The sequence below is a fragment of the Micropterus dolomieu genome, linkage group LG13 (genome assembly GCF_021292245.1).
Source record: "Micropterus dolomieu isolate WLL.071019.BEF.003 ecotype Adirondacks linkage group LG13, ASM2129224v1, whole genome shotgun sequence".
In the NCBI taxonomy this organism is placed as follows: Eukaryota; Metazoa; Chordata; class Actinopteri; order Centrarchiformes; family Centrarchidae; genus Micropterus; species Micropterus dolomieu.
In genome coordinates, this window is record NC_060162.1 from 10,687,126 (window position 1) to 10,702,355 (window position 15,230).

General features: G+C 40.5%; 1 protein-coding gene across 7 annotated transcripts in view; it reads left to right on the top strand.

Moving 5' to 3' along the window:
* LOC123982389 (probable E3 ubiquitin-protein ligase HERC1) overlaps window positions 1-15,230 on the top strand; it is a 61,436-nt gene that overhangs the window by 30,699 nt on the left and 15,507 nt on the right. For 4 of the 7 annotated variants that reach the window (XM_046067888.1, XM_046067884.1, XM_046067891.1 and 1 more), the window contains exons 27-49: window positions 2,158-2,405; window positions 2,707-2,904; window positions 3,103-3,223; window positions 3,334-3,574; window positions 3,706-3,872; window positions 4,016-4,168; window positions 4,268-4,365; window positions 4,512-4,607; window positions 5,644-5,811; window positions 5,933-6,172; window positions 6,268-6,351; window positions 6,706-6,931; window positions 8,117-8,411; window positions 8,753-9,525; window positions 10,095-10,305; window positions 11,016-11,185; window positions 11,948-12,031; window positions 12,839-13,025; window positions 13,127-13,254; window positions 13,451-13,659; window positions 13,804-14,063; window positions 14,212-14,264; window positions 14,363-14,560. In XM_046067888.1, the coding sequence (XP_045923844.1) occupies window positions 2,158-2,405; window positions 2,707-2,904; window positions 3,103-3,223; window positions 3,334-3,574; window positions 3,706-3,872; window positions 4,016-4,168; window positions 4,268-4,365; window positions 4,512-4,607; window positions 5,644-5,811; window positions 5,933-6,172; window positions 6,268-6,351; window positions 6,706-6,931; window positions 8,117-8,411; window positions 8,753-9,525; window positions 10,095-10,305; window positions 11,016-11,185; window positions 11,948-12,031; window positions 12,839-13,025; window positions 13,127-13,254; window positions 13,451-13,659; window positions 13,804-14,063; window positions 14,212-14,264; window positions 14,363-14,560 (4,608 nt within the window). Of the gene's footprint in view, window positions 1-2,157; window positions 2,406-2,706; window positions 2,905-3,102; window positions 3,224-3,333; window positions 3,575-3,705; window positions 3,873-4,015; window positions 4,169-4,267; window positions 4,366-4,511; window positions 4,608-5,643; window positions 5,812-5,932; window positions 6,173-6,267; window positions 6,352-6,705; window positions 6,932-8,116; window positions 8,412-8,752; window positions 9,526-10,094; window positions 10,306-11,015; window positions 11,186-11,947; window positions 12,032-12,838; window positions 13,026-13,126; window positions 13,255-13,432; window positions 13,660-13,803; window positions 14,064-14,211; window positions 14,265-14,362; window positions 14,561-15,230 lie in introns of all 7 variants that reach the window. The other 3 variants (XM_046067886.1, XM_046067887.1, XM_046067890.1) reach the window with 2 other exon arrangements.

Below are 15,230 nucleotides of genomic sequence, written 5' to 3' on the forward strand. Positions count from 1 at the left end.
TTTACTGAAAGTAATGGATTCTGTTGGGCCCCATTTGATCTCTGTTTTTAACAGCTCCCTATCTACTGGTTGTGTCCCTGATTATTTTAAAACGGCTTACGCGAACCCACTTTTAAAGAAACCTGGTTTAGATCCCTCCCTCCCACAAAATCAATTTCAAAACTGCCTTTTATTGCAAAGATTCTAGAAAGAATTGTGTCCAAACAGCTGCTCACTGTACTGGAAAATAACAAATTATTTGAAAAGTTTCAGTCTGGTTTCAGGAAGTACCACAGCACTGAGACTGCCCTGCTTAAAGCCACCAATGACCTTTTAATGTCTGCTGATGAAGGTATGTGCTCAGTCCTGGTACTCCTAGACCTTAGCGCTGCTTTTGACACCATTTATCACAACATCATGTTAGACAGACTGAGGCACTGGGTGGGGATCTCTGGTACTGCCCTAGAATGGTTTTCATCCTACCTGTCAAATAGGAAGTTTTGCGTGTCTGTAAACAACTATGTCTCCTCGTTCTGTCCAGTTAAATATGGTGTGCCTCAGGGGTCGGTCTTAGGACCCATTTTGTTTTCCTTGTATGTGCTTCCCTTTGGACATATTATCCATAAACATGGTATTTAGGTTGCGTATATTTCCTTTTTGTGACTTTGTTGTAATGACAAACAAATATACTTGCCCGTCAGATCCACAGACCCTGGAATGCTGAGTTCACTTAACAACTGCCTTTGTGAAGTTAAAAAATGGATGTCAAATAATTTCCTCCAGCTGAACTCAGACAAAACAGAAATCCTGGTCATCAGGTCCCAGCAGATGGCAAAACAAATACTGCCATCTGCTGGTTCCCTAGTAAATCACATTAAACCTGTTGCAAAGAACCTTGGTGTCTGGTTTGATAGTAATTTAAATTTCGAGCAGCACACCGCAAAGCTTGTTCAATTATGTTTTTATCCACTTAGAAATATAGCAAAAATTCGATCTATGTTAACTTTTAAGGATACAGAGACCATTTTACACGCCTTCAACTCGCCTGGATTATTGCAACAGCCTTTTCACCTGTTTAACCCAAAAATCTGTTGATCGACTCCAGACTGTCCAGAACTCAGCTGCCAGGCTTTTAACCAGAACAAAGAAATATGACCACATTACCCCTATTTTAGCTTCATTACACTGGCTCCCAGTATGTTTTAGAATTGACTTTAAAATTTTATTGATCACTTTTAAAGCTCTTCATGGCCTGTCACCTTGTTATATTTCTGACCTTTTAGTCCCATACACACCAGCACGTACCTTGAGATCCTCGGGCAGAGGTCTGTTGTCTGTTCCAGAGTCTCGACTGAAAACTAAAGGGGACAGAGCGTTTGCAGTCAGGCCCCCGAGGCTCTGGAACAGCCTGCCTGAGGAAATCAGGTCGGCTGAGTCAGTGAACTCTTAAGTCCCTTCTTAAAACATACTTTTATAGGAGAGCCTTTCCCGATTTTATGTGACTTTATTTTATTCTATTTTACTTATTTTATATTTATCTTAAACATGTATTTTAGTCTTTTCAATGTTTTCTTGCTTTTATCTTGTATTGTTTTTGTATTATTGTTTTTGGGGTATTATTGTCTTTACACTTGTTAAAGCACTTTGTAACTTGTTTTTGAAAGGTGCTCTACAAATAAAGATTATTATTATTATTATAAAGTAATAGTTTGCCTTTTTGAGTTAGATGAGAGGACAAATACCACTCTCATATCTGTCCACTAACGGGCTGCTAGGATTCAGCTATCTTGGGAGAAACAACTACAGCATGGCTGTAGTTCAGAAAGAAAAGAAATAAACATATTTCCCAAAATGAAAACTTTTACTATTAACTGTTACTTTAATATTGTTTCATCCTAATTTGGATGAAATAGCACAGATTGTTGCATGTCAAGTCTGCATTATTTCCACACACATAAACATTTTATGAGTATATACTGGAAATGTCTGTCTCTGAACATAACTTGTGCACATTTGAGTTTGTTTTCTTTTTTTTTGTCAGTGAGAAAAATCACACCAGCTATTTTTTCATTCGAGATTAACACCAAATGATTAACACTCTGAGAGGTGTTGAAAAGTAATATCAAAAAAGACAGAGACAATACTAGCCCTTAATTCTTTCTGGTCTGTTGGTTCCAGGCTTACCTCTGTGTTCTCTGGGCATCATGAAAGACGCTTGGGATCGCCTGCGGCAGTGTATTAGCCCAACCACCTCTATGTCCCACAATGGCAACAACACTTTGCCTATTCTTAACCAGGTGTTCCACTTTGTCTGTGGAGGCCACTTGTCATCCTCCCCACCAACACTGCCCGGTGGAGAGACTTGTAGTCAGGCAGATCCGAAGGCCATTACTTTTGCTATACTGCAGCAGCAACAGAGGGCTGAGGTAATAAGACTTTTTTCTTTTACACGATATTACTGCTGAGAAATTAGATCTTCAGAACACCTGCAGCTATTTTTTAATTTACTGGTTTCATCATGCTTGTGGTGTTTTTACGTTTCATTAATGTAATGGCAGGCAGAAGTAATCAACCGCATTGGCCTAAATATAGGGGGAAATGATTGAAAACCTGCAACAACATTTTCAGAATAGCATTGCTATAAATTATTTGGAACTCATAGTTGTTCTGTGAATGCATTTTAACGGCTTATAACTAACAACTAACTATTGCCTTTGTTGTGATTAGTTGCGTCTGGAGGCCTTGTGTCAGATGTCATCCTTCCTGTCTAAGATGGAGGAAAAGAGCAGCGGGTTCACCGTCTCCCCCCAGTTCCCTGCGTTGTTACAGTCCGTGCAGCTTCAGTTCCTCTCTGGATGCTTTGATTTAGGAACACAAATTATCGGCTCTGACTCTAGAGCTAATTATGAGATGCAGCATTACATGGTACATCTTGTAATCGTGCTATCACAATTGTTTGTGCAGATGTTTATGATCAGTAAAGATGTAAAGAAAGAATTAATGAATATTTATATTCAGACCAGATGAAGAGAAGAGAGAACCTCAATTTTGTATTTACTTGATATGCTTCTTTTGTCTTCTTGTTGTATAAATTGAGATCCAATCCCTCTTATCTCAATCCAGTCTGGTACGTATTCAGCTTGTTTGGATACGCAAAGAGAGCTACAGTCTGCAGCCCATACCTTCTACCAGCAGGTGGTGCGTGTCCTAAAACAGAGGGTCCTGTTGGAAAGAGAACATCCAGGTCTGTGAGTGCTGATTTGCACTGCCTTGTACTACTCCCTGTTGGTTATTTTTTTGCAACAGTTGTGTTTAGTTTGCATGTAGTTAAGATTTTGTTTCTATCATACCCAGGTTCCTGCCAGCACCTTCTCCTTGCCACAATGTTTGCACTGAATTTCTGCTACCAACCAGTGGACCTGGTGCTGGTCATCAAATGTGGTATCCTGGAAATCCTTTCCATGCTGACTAACAACAGCTGTGCACTGATGAACCAGGGCTGGTTTGCAGCCTCTACATCTGGATCCATGCTACTAAGTGGGGCTGTTAGACTATCTTGCGCCCGCCTGCTTCAGATATTGACTGTGGCTGCGAGGTGAGAATGAAGAGAGTGTAAACAGCTGCATCAAAGTGTCCATTACCTCTTCTACTATTTAATCATTTAAAAAATGAAAGTATACTTTAGTTTTTTTTACATCTGCATAACAAATTGCCCTGTGCTCTCAGCTCCTGTGAAGATTTGCTGCCTTTGGATGTATCCCATGCTCTAATGGAAGTGATGTGTGAGCAGCTCCAAAATGTCCTGTATACTTTCCACCAACAGCAGACCGCAGAGAGAGGAACAGCTGAGAAAACAGATCTGGACTCCTGCAGCAAGAGCACAAATCTACTTGGTGATGCAAATTTAGCTACATTAAACTAAACTAAAAATATGTTTTACAAAGTCCTGTAATGAAGTGTGATTAAAGAACACATTTCTAATGCCTTTATAGCTCTGTTTTTCAGTGTAGTATTCCTTCTATCATTGTTCTTTTAGGAGTGGAAAGCAGCAAAGTGGTTGAATCTCAGCTTGCAGATTTCTTGGTGTTTCTGAGGCGTGTACTGTCATTACGAGTAATGAAAAGGCTTTCTACTTTTGTCAAATGGACTGATCCACTCATGGCCATTATTTCACCCAAGTGCTCTTTAGGTAAGGCAGTTTAAAAACAGCATTGATTATCCACAGTGCAGAACTGTTTATTTCAGTTTCTTTTAATTCCCTATTCACCTTCCCCTGTCCTCTTTTCAGGATCCCCGTGCTTCCAGAACCTTCGAACAAAGCTTTTAGCCTTCCATGTTTTAGAAAGATTGTTACCTGCTTGTTCTGAACCTGTTCAAGTTCAACAGGTATGATGTAAACAAAGTAAATGCACTATGCTAGTGAAGTAGCTTAAGAGATCATTAATGCATTCAACATTAAAACAGGTTGACATTTGTGAGTTTGAAATTGTGAATTTGACAATGAAGTTTTTCTTTTCTCTGTTTTCTGGTAGATTGTTAAACAACTATTTCAGCTCTTGTCTGTTTATATGTGGAAAGAACCGTTGCTTGAGAGGAACCAGGAGGAGATGGCTGAAAAAGATAAGGGGGTAATACAGCAGTATTACATGAATAATACTATATATTTTAATAGCTTATGTGCTTCTATCTATACTATACCTCATACTATATAATACTACTATAAAAGCAGTGTATTACTATATAAAACAAATTGTCCTTGCACTTCCATCTCATATCTTAATGATCTGCATACACAAGTATTTACTCACATTTTAAGCACTGATCTGCTGCCTGCAAAATTGTATCAATCAAAAATTGGGCAGTCATCTGCTTTTTCATGCAATATTGCTATCCCAACTCCACCATAGCAACTCTCCTGCAAACCCTTCAGCTTAAGTTGTGTGTTATTATTTATTCATCTGTGTTCTTGATTTGCAGAAATTATTGTCATTATAACACACACCTTATGTAAATGGTATAAAGCCTAAGGTTTGTGGTCACTACATGCATGACACAAAATGTTTCACAATAACCCAGCCTATAACCCTTTTATAACAAAATCAGAAAAGTTATCTCTTAACAATTGACAATAGTGAATGAATGCAGTAATCCAAGACTCAGAAAATGCCGTGTGTAGGAAGAAGTGAAATTCACACCTGGAAGTTATGAATAGCAGGGGTACTAGATAGAACAGATGGGCATGTTCTCCATGGTGGTGGTAGGATGAGATGACAGAAAAATAACACATTTAATTAGTGTCAAATTACCAAGAGCATGCATATAAAATGTAACCCTTTTATTATTATTATAATTATCATTTGAAAATGTGATTTAATAATCACTGATAACTTATTTCCAGTGTGATTTTGCATTTTTAGGATCTTTACATTTTAGTGGCATTTATAATTTTACTGAATGATGTGTCTGATTGTGTTGAGTGAAGCACGTAATATCCGCTGTATTTTATAGTCGACTACAAAGTGGCGTCATGTCATATTGTTGTATGGATTTGTTTATATTTTACATCCCCTGCTTTTGCACATTGCAACATGTAATTGATTGTTTTTTTCAAATGATGAACATAGCTGGTCAACAGTGCTTTTTTTTCTAACTCATGTTTTGTAGAATCCTGGCAGCTATGATGAATGTATTCCCATTGGGGATTTTTCATTTGACCCACACAAGCTAATCTGCTGTTCTTTGGAGAGTGGGAACATCCTCTCCCATGGCTCAGGAGGGAAAGGGTATGGCCTCGCAACCACTGCTATCACATCTGGGTGTTTTATTTGGAAGGTAAAGACTGGTATACACTCATACAGTTAATCTTTCTTTATTGTTTATTGCCCAGATTTTACCACTGAAATGTACTGAGAGAACATGTTTAATAACCTTATGTATACCACACTTTCCCCAGTTTTACATTACCAAAGAGAACAGAGGCAATGAGGGCACATGTATTGGTTGTTCACGCTGGCCAATCAGAGATCACAACCACCATACCACCACTGACATGTGGCTGTATCGTGCCTATAGTGGCAACCTGTACCATGGAGGGGAATTGGTCCGCACACTTCCTTCCTTTACCCAGGGTGACACCATCACCTGCATCCTGGACATGGAGGCTCACACCATATCATTTGCAAAGAATGACAAGGTCTGACCAAATATTCAGTCAGTATTCAAGGGCTTTACTCTTATTGATTTGTTGTGTTTTTCTGTAATCTTTGCGCGTTTGTGTTTTTCTGCTAGGAGCCAAAATTGGCATTTGAAGGTGTGGTTGCCTCTGAACTGTACCCATGTGTGTTATTCTACAGCAGTAATCCTGGAGAGAAGGTAAATATTATAAGCACTTCCTCCTGTCTTTGAATCGTGTATACTGTAGGTGTTAGTGTGTTTCTGCCACCAAGCATTTTGATAATTGATAATCCACATTGATTGAAAGTATAATTTTAAAACTAGAACAGCCCCATGAATTACATTAGTAGTAGGACCCTGGAACACCACACAACTACCTTACATTGAAGTCAAGGAAAATATACAGTGAGCTACCCATACAGTGAAATGACTGCAGAGTGAATGTGAAGAAACATTAACAATAGGTATATCTTTAGTAATGTGTAAAGCAAATGAAGATGGGTTTCATTGGCTATTCTAGTCTAGTAAATGATGCCTCTTCATTTTTCATAGGTGGCACTGCGTGACCTGCAGATGCGAGGCATGCCCAGTAATCTACTTCCTGGGGAGCCTCTCTGCAGCCCTCAGACCACAGTGCTGCTGGAGTCAACGGTGCAGCTCCTCCGTAGGCTCCATCAGTGTGACCAGTGGGCCTCGCACATCAACCACTACATACATACCCACCTGGAGCTTATTGGTCCCTTGCTGAAAGAGGATGACTTAGGAAGCTTCAGTCCAGGTCAGACTCAGCTTCGACAGTGGTCACTGATAGACATGTTTACCCTGCTCTTTTGTAAATAGACCTTGCTTTAGTTTAATTAGTTTAAACACTTTTCTAGCACTGTAAAACATTATATCTTCATCTATTTTCAAGTAAGGTTAACATTAGACTGTTATTAGCAGTTAAGAAAGGGATCACTGATGTCACTCATTAGCCAGAGGATTGTTTGCAATTCCAGCTACGTGCCCAGACAAGCTCTGATCTGTACTTGTGTTAGCAGCAATATTTTACACAAAACAGTTGAACATGCACCTCTGCATTAGAAAGAAACTAGAAAGCTTTTGCCTTTATTAAATAGCTAAAGTGGAGAGATGACAGGAAACACCAGAGAGAGATGTGCATGTCCTTGGCCAGACTCTAACCAAGGAAGTTGCAGCTCATGTTCTGTGTCTTAACCCCTAAGCCATGGGGACACCCCTGCATTAGAAAGCTTTATTCTCAATTTGCACCCTTGTTGTGCAGATGTACTTGTCTGAGGAGAAAGCAGATATCTGACATACTAAGTAATCTGCTCAGTGTACTGGCAGTTTGCACCTTGATGCTTTGGTTTACTCAGTTGCGCAGCCACCCTCTCCAAATCTCCAATGCTCTGTTTATGCAAGCTGACAGTAAGAACCCACCGAACAAATATGCAAAAGTATTATGACAAATATGCAGATGCACAGTAATTTCAGAATTCCCTAATCCTCAAACAAGCTGTCTTCACCAGGCTAATGTAATACTACCCCCCTAAGATTTTGATAGGCCTCTCTCTAATAGTTTGTAAAACCAGCCTAACAGATACAGTACCCTCCCTGCAGTACACAGTTTAATTTTCTCTATGACCAAATTAGGTTTCACGTTATCTTTTTAATTATGTGAAACTAAAATGAGTATATTAACAATTCCCTGTCAATCACAATCCAGCTACAGTGGACCAAGTAATGAACAGCTGGTGTAAAGAACAAATGGATTAAAACTAGCCAACAGTGTTTGACACAGTCAGTCTGTGTCTTCATCTGTCACTGACTGTTATAGAGGATCCAGTATTTGAATATCTTTATTTAAAGCAATGGGTGACATTTAAGAAATGTATTATCCTTCTAAAGCTTATTTTTCCTTCATAGCTTTACTTATTATTCTTTGTTGTACACTCTCACACAGGCCTCAGTCCCACACACTTTGAGAAGGAAGTGAATGAAAGAGAGAGAATCCTTGCTGGCGACAACACGGGGGAATTGTTGGCACATCGTCGATCCTTGTCAGAGGCCAAGCTGGCTGCCCTTTGCACTGAAGTGTGGCCAGTACTGGCACTGATCGGAGGAGTGGACAATGGTCTCCGGGCTGGAGGTCTGTGCCTGCATAAGCCCAGTGGGCGCACGGCCATTCTGCTGGGAGTCCTGAAAGAAGGAAGCTCCCTGGCCAAGCTTCAGTGGGAGGAGGCAGACCTCTCTTTCAGGTATTACAAATATATATTCATATGCCCACTAATTTATGATAGAATGTCTTTGCATATGTTTCTTAAATGATTCTCGTGAACTTCCATTAAACAATTCTTAATTTTTCTTGTCTCGGTCCTTTCAGCATGTTTATTACTCTGTATAGTTCTTTTCTGTCAGTGTTTATTTTTCCTCATCTGTAAATTATCTTTTACTTTATTTTCATCATTTACCCCCCTGATCTTACTTTCTTCTTGCTTCTTCCTCTGCATTCTTAAAATCCATTAATCCCTGTTGAATCCGTCCTGGTGTCACTCCATGCTGTATCTGTGGGTTCTTCCCATCCTTCCCAATAACTAAGCTCCATGAATTCTTGGTCACCCAGCGACATGCCGATCATCTCATTGGAGCCCTGTGACACATCCTGCTGCGATGTCACCCCACTCGGAGGCCTCAAACCGACGGTGTTGTTAGATCTGATTTATTTGATGGGGCTGCTGGAGGAGCAGGGATGGCTGGGGACTCATCCAGCCCCCAGAGGGAAATACTCAGAGGAGAACATGAAGGAGGGTGAGATGCAGTGCTGTCTGGATGAAGACATGTCTGATGACATTAGATGGCTGACAGAAGATGAGAGGAAAAAGTTTGAGGAGAAGGCTGAGACAGACCCCTTTCTATCACCATCCTCAACCAAAGATGCTGCAAAGATTGTTGACCATCAGGAGCTGACTTGTCTACCCCAGCCTTCCCAAACCTCCAAAGTAGATGCCTTTGCCCTTGAACTGAGAGCAGTTAGAGTCTCATACCTTCTAATTGGAGCTTTGAAATCCCTGACTGTCATTTTTAGTTGTGAGAAGCTATCAGATTTGCTCCTAGTGCCTAAACATGACCCTTCCAACTCCTCGAGTCCTCTTTCCGGCCCAAACCCTGACCAGACCAAGGCCAGCAGCAAACAGTGGGATGAGAGTGCTGAGCTGAGATCAGTGCTGCAGTATGTGGTGCAGAGTATGGTGAAGTGGGCAGTCAGGCCCTGTCCCATCAAACAGAGCGTGTCTCTTGCCGACCTGGAAAGGGCTCAGGTCATGATCTACAAAGGAGCCATTAGCAGACTGCAGGAGGACAAAGAACACAAAGGTATCTATGTGTGGATTAGATTGAAGATGCTTTGGTAATTATTTTAGTTTACTGTGTCGCAAAGCTGTAGACTTGAAACCGGGACTTTTGTCTGACGTAAGTCACAAAGATGAGGAGTTTTGACCTTATAAAGTCCAGAAACAATTAAGGAATAAATAAGATAACTATATGGAGGCCCTGCTTAGCCACACACACCATGAATATTTAATTATCTGGCCTTTGCATTTATAGGACTTGGTTATAGGGCTGCAACTATTGGTGTCGATTATTTTCTCTCTATAACAAATTTCTCTGAGCCTACAGTGAAGACTTCATCTCTCTTGTTTTGTCTGAACAACAGTAAAAAAAAAAAAAAAAAATGTTTTTGTTTATAATTATGTTAAGATAAGTAAAAGCATCAAGTCTTCACATTGGAGAAGTTGCAACAATAAACTGTCAATTTAGCCAATTCGTGCTTGTAATTTGATTATGAAGCCTTGTATCTGACTTAGATGTGTTGAACGAACAGATTTAAAAACAATTATTGTATTGGGTGTGATCTGACCTTCTTCTCTAACTGGTTCTTGCAGAATCTGGCCATCACTTGTCTCAACCCATTTCCAAGTCCTCCAGCTCTGTGTCCTTGTATAGCGCAGGTTCAGACGGCACTGCCATCTTTGGCCAATCAAACAGAGCCTCTGCCTCATCCTCTAATACTGACTTGGCATCTTCCCTGCCGACAAACCTGCAGGCAGATGGCCTTGATAATTTCAACCCTTTTTTTCCCATCAGCCTCCTCCAGTAAGTATAGAATGGGTTAACCACAAATGATTTGATTTAACTGTTTGTTGAGTAATTCATACTAAACGCTGAATGGACACAAACACAATAACTAGAGTTATCGTCAATTCTTAAGTTGTTACGGATTACTACAGAACTGTATCTTTTGGCAGCAGCAGCTTTTCTGAAGTCCAGGGAATGGGTGAGTTTAGGATGTGAAAAAAGAGAGTGAGGATTCTGCCTGCATTTTAACCTAGGCTGCAGCTCTGCCTGCTTGTTCTCCTAACCCAGCCAGCTGACCATAGTGTCAGTGATATTCCTGCTTTCAATAGCCAAACAAACAGCTTCAGTGCTATATAATCAAATCGAAAGTAAAAATCAAAGCCCTCCAGGGAGGAGAGTTTTGACAAGAACAGTAACAAGCTCTTTGGCAAAGACTCTCACAGTACAAAGCACGTATTGTAAAACCTCCTTTGGATGCGTGTTGATACCACAACAGCAAATACCAGGCTTGAGCAGAATGTTGTGATTAAAATAATTGACATAAAAGGATACATGCTTGGTGTGTTTTTTTTAGGCATCTCCAAAGTGTAAAATCAGGTTAAATAAAGCTCACCTTATTCCTTTAGATATTGATCTATTTCAAATGTTTGATCAGGACTGAAAACTGGCAGCGTAGCACCACTCGCACTGTGTTATTACTGTATATACTGTATCTTCACTCCTTCTAGGCACATGGTCCTAACTCGGTTCCCTACACTTACTGGCCTGGTTAGCACTCCCCCCGTGCTGCACCCTTGCTTCAGCCTGGCCAGCTCTGCTTCTTGTGATGCCTTCACAGAGCAGCAGACTAGCTTCATGGAACCAGGTCCCTGCAGCACACAGGCCAGAAGCAGCCTGGGTAAGAACAAGAGCAGAGACCTTAATGGGGGAAAAGCTGCTGGATGGCAGTACATAGCAGCACAGTAGTCTAGTTGAAATGTTTGTCCTTATTTAAAATAAGTGATAAACGACATATCTTTGCTAATCGTTCCAGTCCTGCCGGTCAGTTCAGTTTTTAACAAACTTTTCCCAATGCTGACATCATATTCAAACATGCTACTAATGTAATTTAAAATGAAGTTATGGTAAAAGGAGTAAAACAGATTTATGATCACTCTGTGGGAATTGTCTCTCTTGCATGGTTTTACATGTTCAGCTATTTGTCACAACTGATCTACTGCCCAAAACAGCATGTGTTTTGCTCTGCTACTGGACAGAGATGAATCTAAACTATCGAATGCATGCATGTTTGTGCACTCACATGCTTGAATGGCACCATTTTTTTTCATCATCAGTTATGTTGGTGTTATTTTTGAACAGTTCTGGGAAGTGCATTAGCCTTAAAGTCAGTGCTTAATAAATAAAAGTAGTTGATTGGTAAGTATAATAATTCATTGTGGATATAAAAGCTAAATTGAATAGGTTTACTTTAGATGGGGTGTTTTTTGTAGTCTGTAATGGAGCATAAACTGAGGGGAAAAAAATAAAACCACATGTGAAATTATCAATCTGATAATAAATTTCACAAAAGTCTACACGTATGAACATTTCAAAACAGACCTGTGGGCATGTTTTTGTTTTCTGTTTTTTTGTGTACTTTCCTTTTCTCCTCAACCACCAGAACGGACACAAATGTTTGTCACCAGTCGGTTGCTAGAAATGGGATTCTCTATGAGACATATCTACTGGGCCATGGAGGCAGCAGGTACTGCTTTGTGGAGTGTGTCTGACTTTTTTGCTTCATGTGCTTTCTCTTTTAAACATCTGTCTTTCACCGTGTGCTGCAGCCCTTTTGTAGTATTTGGAATATAGAAAACTATAGTTTTTGAATGGAAAAAATGCATTGCATGTCTTAGCATTGTGTTAATCCTTAAATTAATACTGTTTTAAGTGTCCTCTATCTGTTACTTATGGTGGAAATCAACTGAGCCTTAAAGCATTATCATACATTTGATATGCATTATTATTAGTAGGGTGTTCAACGAGTGCATGTTGTTTTAGCTCTTTTTCTGTCTCAAAACAATCTGTACCTCCTGAAGCAATGTCAAATTTGTTTTGTTGGATAGTTTTGCACACAGAATATATTGGCTTCTAAGAATGTGGTTTCACCACATGGTAAAAGTATGGTAACAAATTCAGATTTTTTGCCCACACATGGCACAGATTATATATGTGTAATTGACAAGTAAACAGCGAAACATATATAGACACACATTTACAAATAGCCCTAATTTACAGTGTAATGTATTCAGCACAACCTTTTTTAATCACATTAACTCCCGGATTATTCAAATTTTAGGCCTTTTTGGGCCGTCAATTACTATATCACAAATTTCACACAATTACCCTCGTCACACACACTCCTCAGACCAGATGTGCCAGCCTAACATTAGGCAGCACACAGAAGCATGATCGTGTGGTGGTTAATGTCTGACATTAAATAGCAATGCAACACTCTATGATCCATCTCCATTTTTGAACTCTGACAGTTCAACTTCTCTGTTCCTCCCAGATGTAGCAGGTGACCTGGACTCTCAAACCATTGAGGTGTTGGCCAGCTGGATGCTAGAGCACCCCCTGACTGAGGAGCAGCAGGCAGCTGACTCATCTAGACCGGAGGGTGCTCCTGACACCCCGTCGCCAGATGGGCCAGAAACGGTACAATGTCCTGAGCGCCCCACCAGTCAACATAATGAAAGGTCAGGGATTTGAGGAGCATATTGACATTTGACATCAATTGGTACTGGCATTTTCACTGTTATAAATACAACCACTAGAGTGATGGACTGTATGTTTATAGTCTGTTGCCAGGCCTTGACTGGATAGAGAGGGAGAGCTTCTTGGATGTCCACCTCACTAGGAACAGACCTCCTCCAGCACGGCGGCGACGCTCAGGCCCAAGTCAGAGGACCTCCTTCCGAAGGGCAGGTCAGAGTCACAGAATTGAAACAGAAATAAAATGTGTCTACATGCTGGTTTTAGGCTTCCATTACCTGATTAAATATTGTGATCAACCTGTGCTGTGACTCATAATAACTCATGAAATCATTTTGTTGCTGATTTAAAAACAAATATTCACACATTTACTGTACATTTTCATTTGAAGCGAACATCATCTTTTCAGACTTGCCGTCACCCAACCTCCTCCCGCAGCTGTACCAACAGCACACGTCGGTCAGTGATTGGCCAGAGCAGGTGGAGTTTCATCCCTACTCTGTTGAGGAGGAGTCAGAGTTGGGCTACATGGATGACCCATACCATGAAGAAACTTATGAGGACCTGCTCACCCCCTCGTTCTTCAGCTTGGAGAGAGACACACTCCAGATAGTGGAGGTGAAGCATACATACACGCTGTCATCGCAAAGGCTGCATGACATGGATTAAGAAGAAACAAGAACACAAATGTAATCCTGGTCTATTCTTTCATTGTCGTTCTTACTAGAAAGCTCATCATCCATCTCATTACCCCTTTTTTAGGCCGGAGAGGAACACAGTCAGATGGTGAAGTGTGAGCTGTGCAACACCCTTACCCTGCAATTTAACAATCACATAAAGCGCCGTCACCCAGGTTGCGGTCAGAGTGCCGCACGTAAGGGTTATGACAGCACCGGGGCCTATGTGGATGTCTGGTTTAAAGGGGAGTGTGGCTCCAATTTTCCCTTCTACCTCCTCTGCAGCTCCTGCAGGGAAAAGTATCTGGCGGCAAACCTTGGCGACCCGAGTTCCAAATATGAAAGGTATAGCAGAAAACACAGGAAAATGCATGCAACACACTATATATGGCAACCAATAATGGTCCCTGTAGACTTTCTTGTTCTCATACTTTTATACTTTTGTTGGTTATATAGCCTGCTATTTATTGTTTCTGTCCTCCTATTGCTTCAGGATTAAAGGTCTGACATCTGACTTGATTGGACAATTGGACAGCACGTCTGATGGTAGGGAACTTTAATTCTAAATTAAAACAGAATGATTTAATCTTTAAAATCATTTTAAAATACATTTTAAATTATGAAGTCTGCTTCTAATTGCTCAGATGATTGGGAAATAAACCACCAAGAAGAGTGTGACACAGACAAGCTGACAGGACTAGAGGACTTTGGGCTTTTGCTGAGACCACTGGGGCTGACAGAAAAGAAGCTGGTGCCAGACCCCATTGCCTTCGCTGAGCCAGATCCCCTTGGAGCCCTGGTTTACAGCTCAGCTGATCCTACAAGAGTAGTAGCTCCCAAAGGTATTGTTTGTTTTTTTTAAAGCTAGTAACATATTTTGTTCAGGAAAATGTTTGTAGTTAAAACTGAATCCTAGAAGTCAACACAAATGAAAATGATATCCTTTTAACATGTGTCATATTTATGATATATAGAGTTTAATGTGGCGGAAAAGTCTTTTCTGTAACATAATGTTCTTGATGTAAAAAACACAACAAACCTTTGCACCAGTCGCGTTGTCTCCACATGCTACCCTTTAAGACAGTTACTGAAGGATTTTTTAAGTTTTTAAGACAAAACGTACCAGATTTTCGAGTCACCTTTTATGCAGATCTACCCCGAGTCTAGGACAGTGTGACACCACAACCAACCACCCATGACCACAATTAAAATTCTGTTATCTGCACGCATCTAAATATTAAATTGCCGGCCATATTAAGTCGACATCGCTCAGTAACTCTCTGTCCTCTTGTTCATGTTGCAATGCATGTTTCTGTAACTTTATCTCTGATGAAAGATTTAGCCCACTTGTAACACACACCTACATTCCGTCTGTGCTTGTTGGCAGCAGGAGAATCCAACCACAGCCAAAAGTACTGCAGCATAGTTACTCATCACTCATTTATTCTAACTGGCCATCTGACGCACACATACAATACTCCCAGATGTCCCCAGTTGACGTTTTTGCATGCC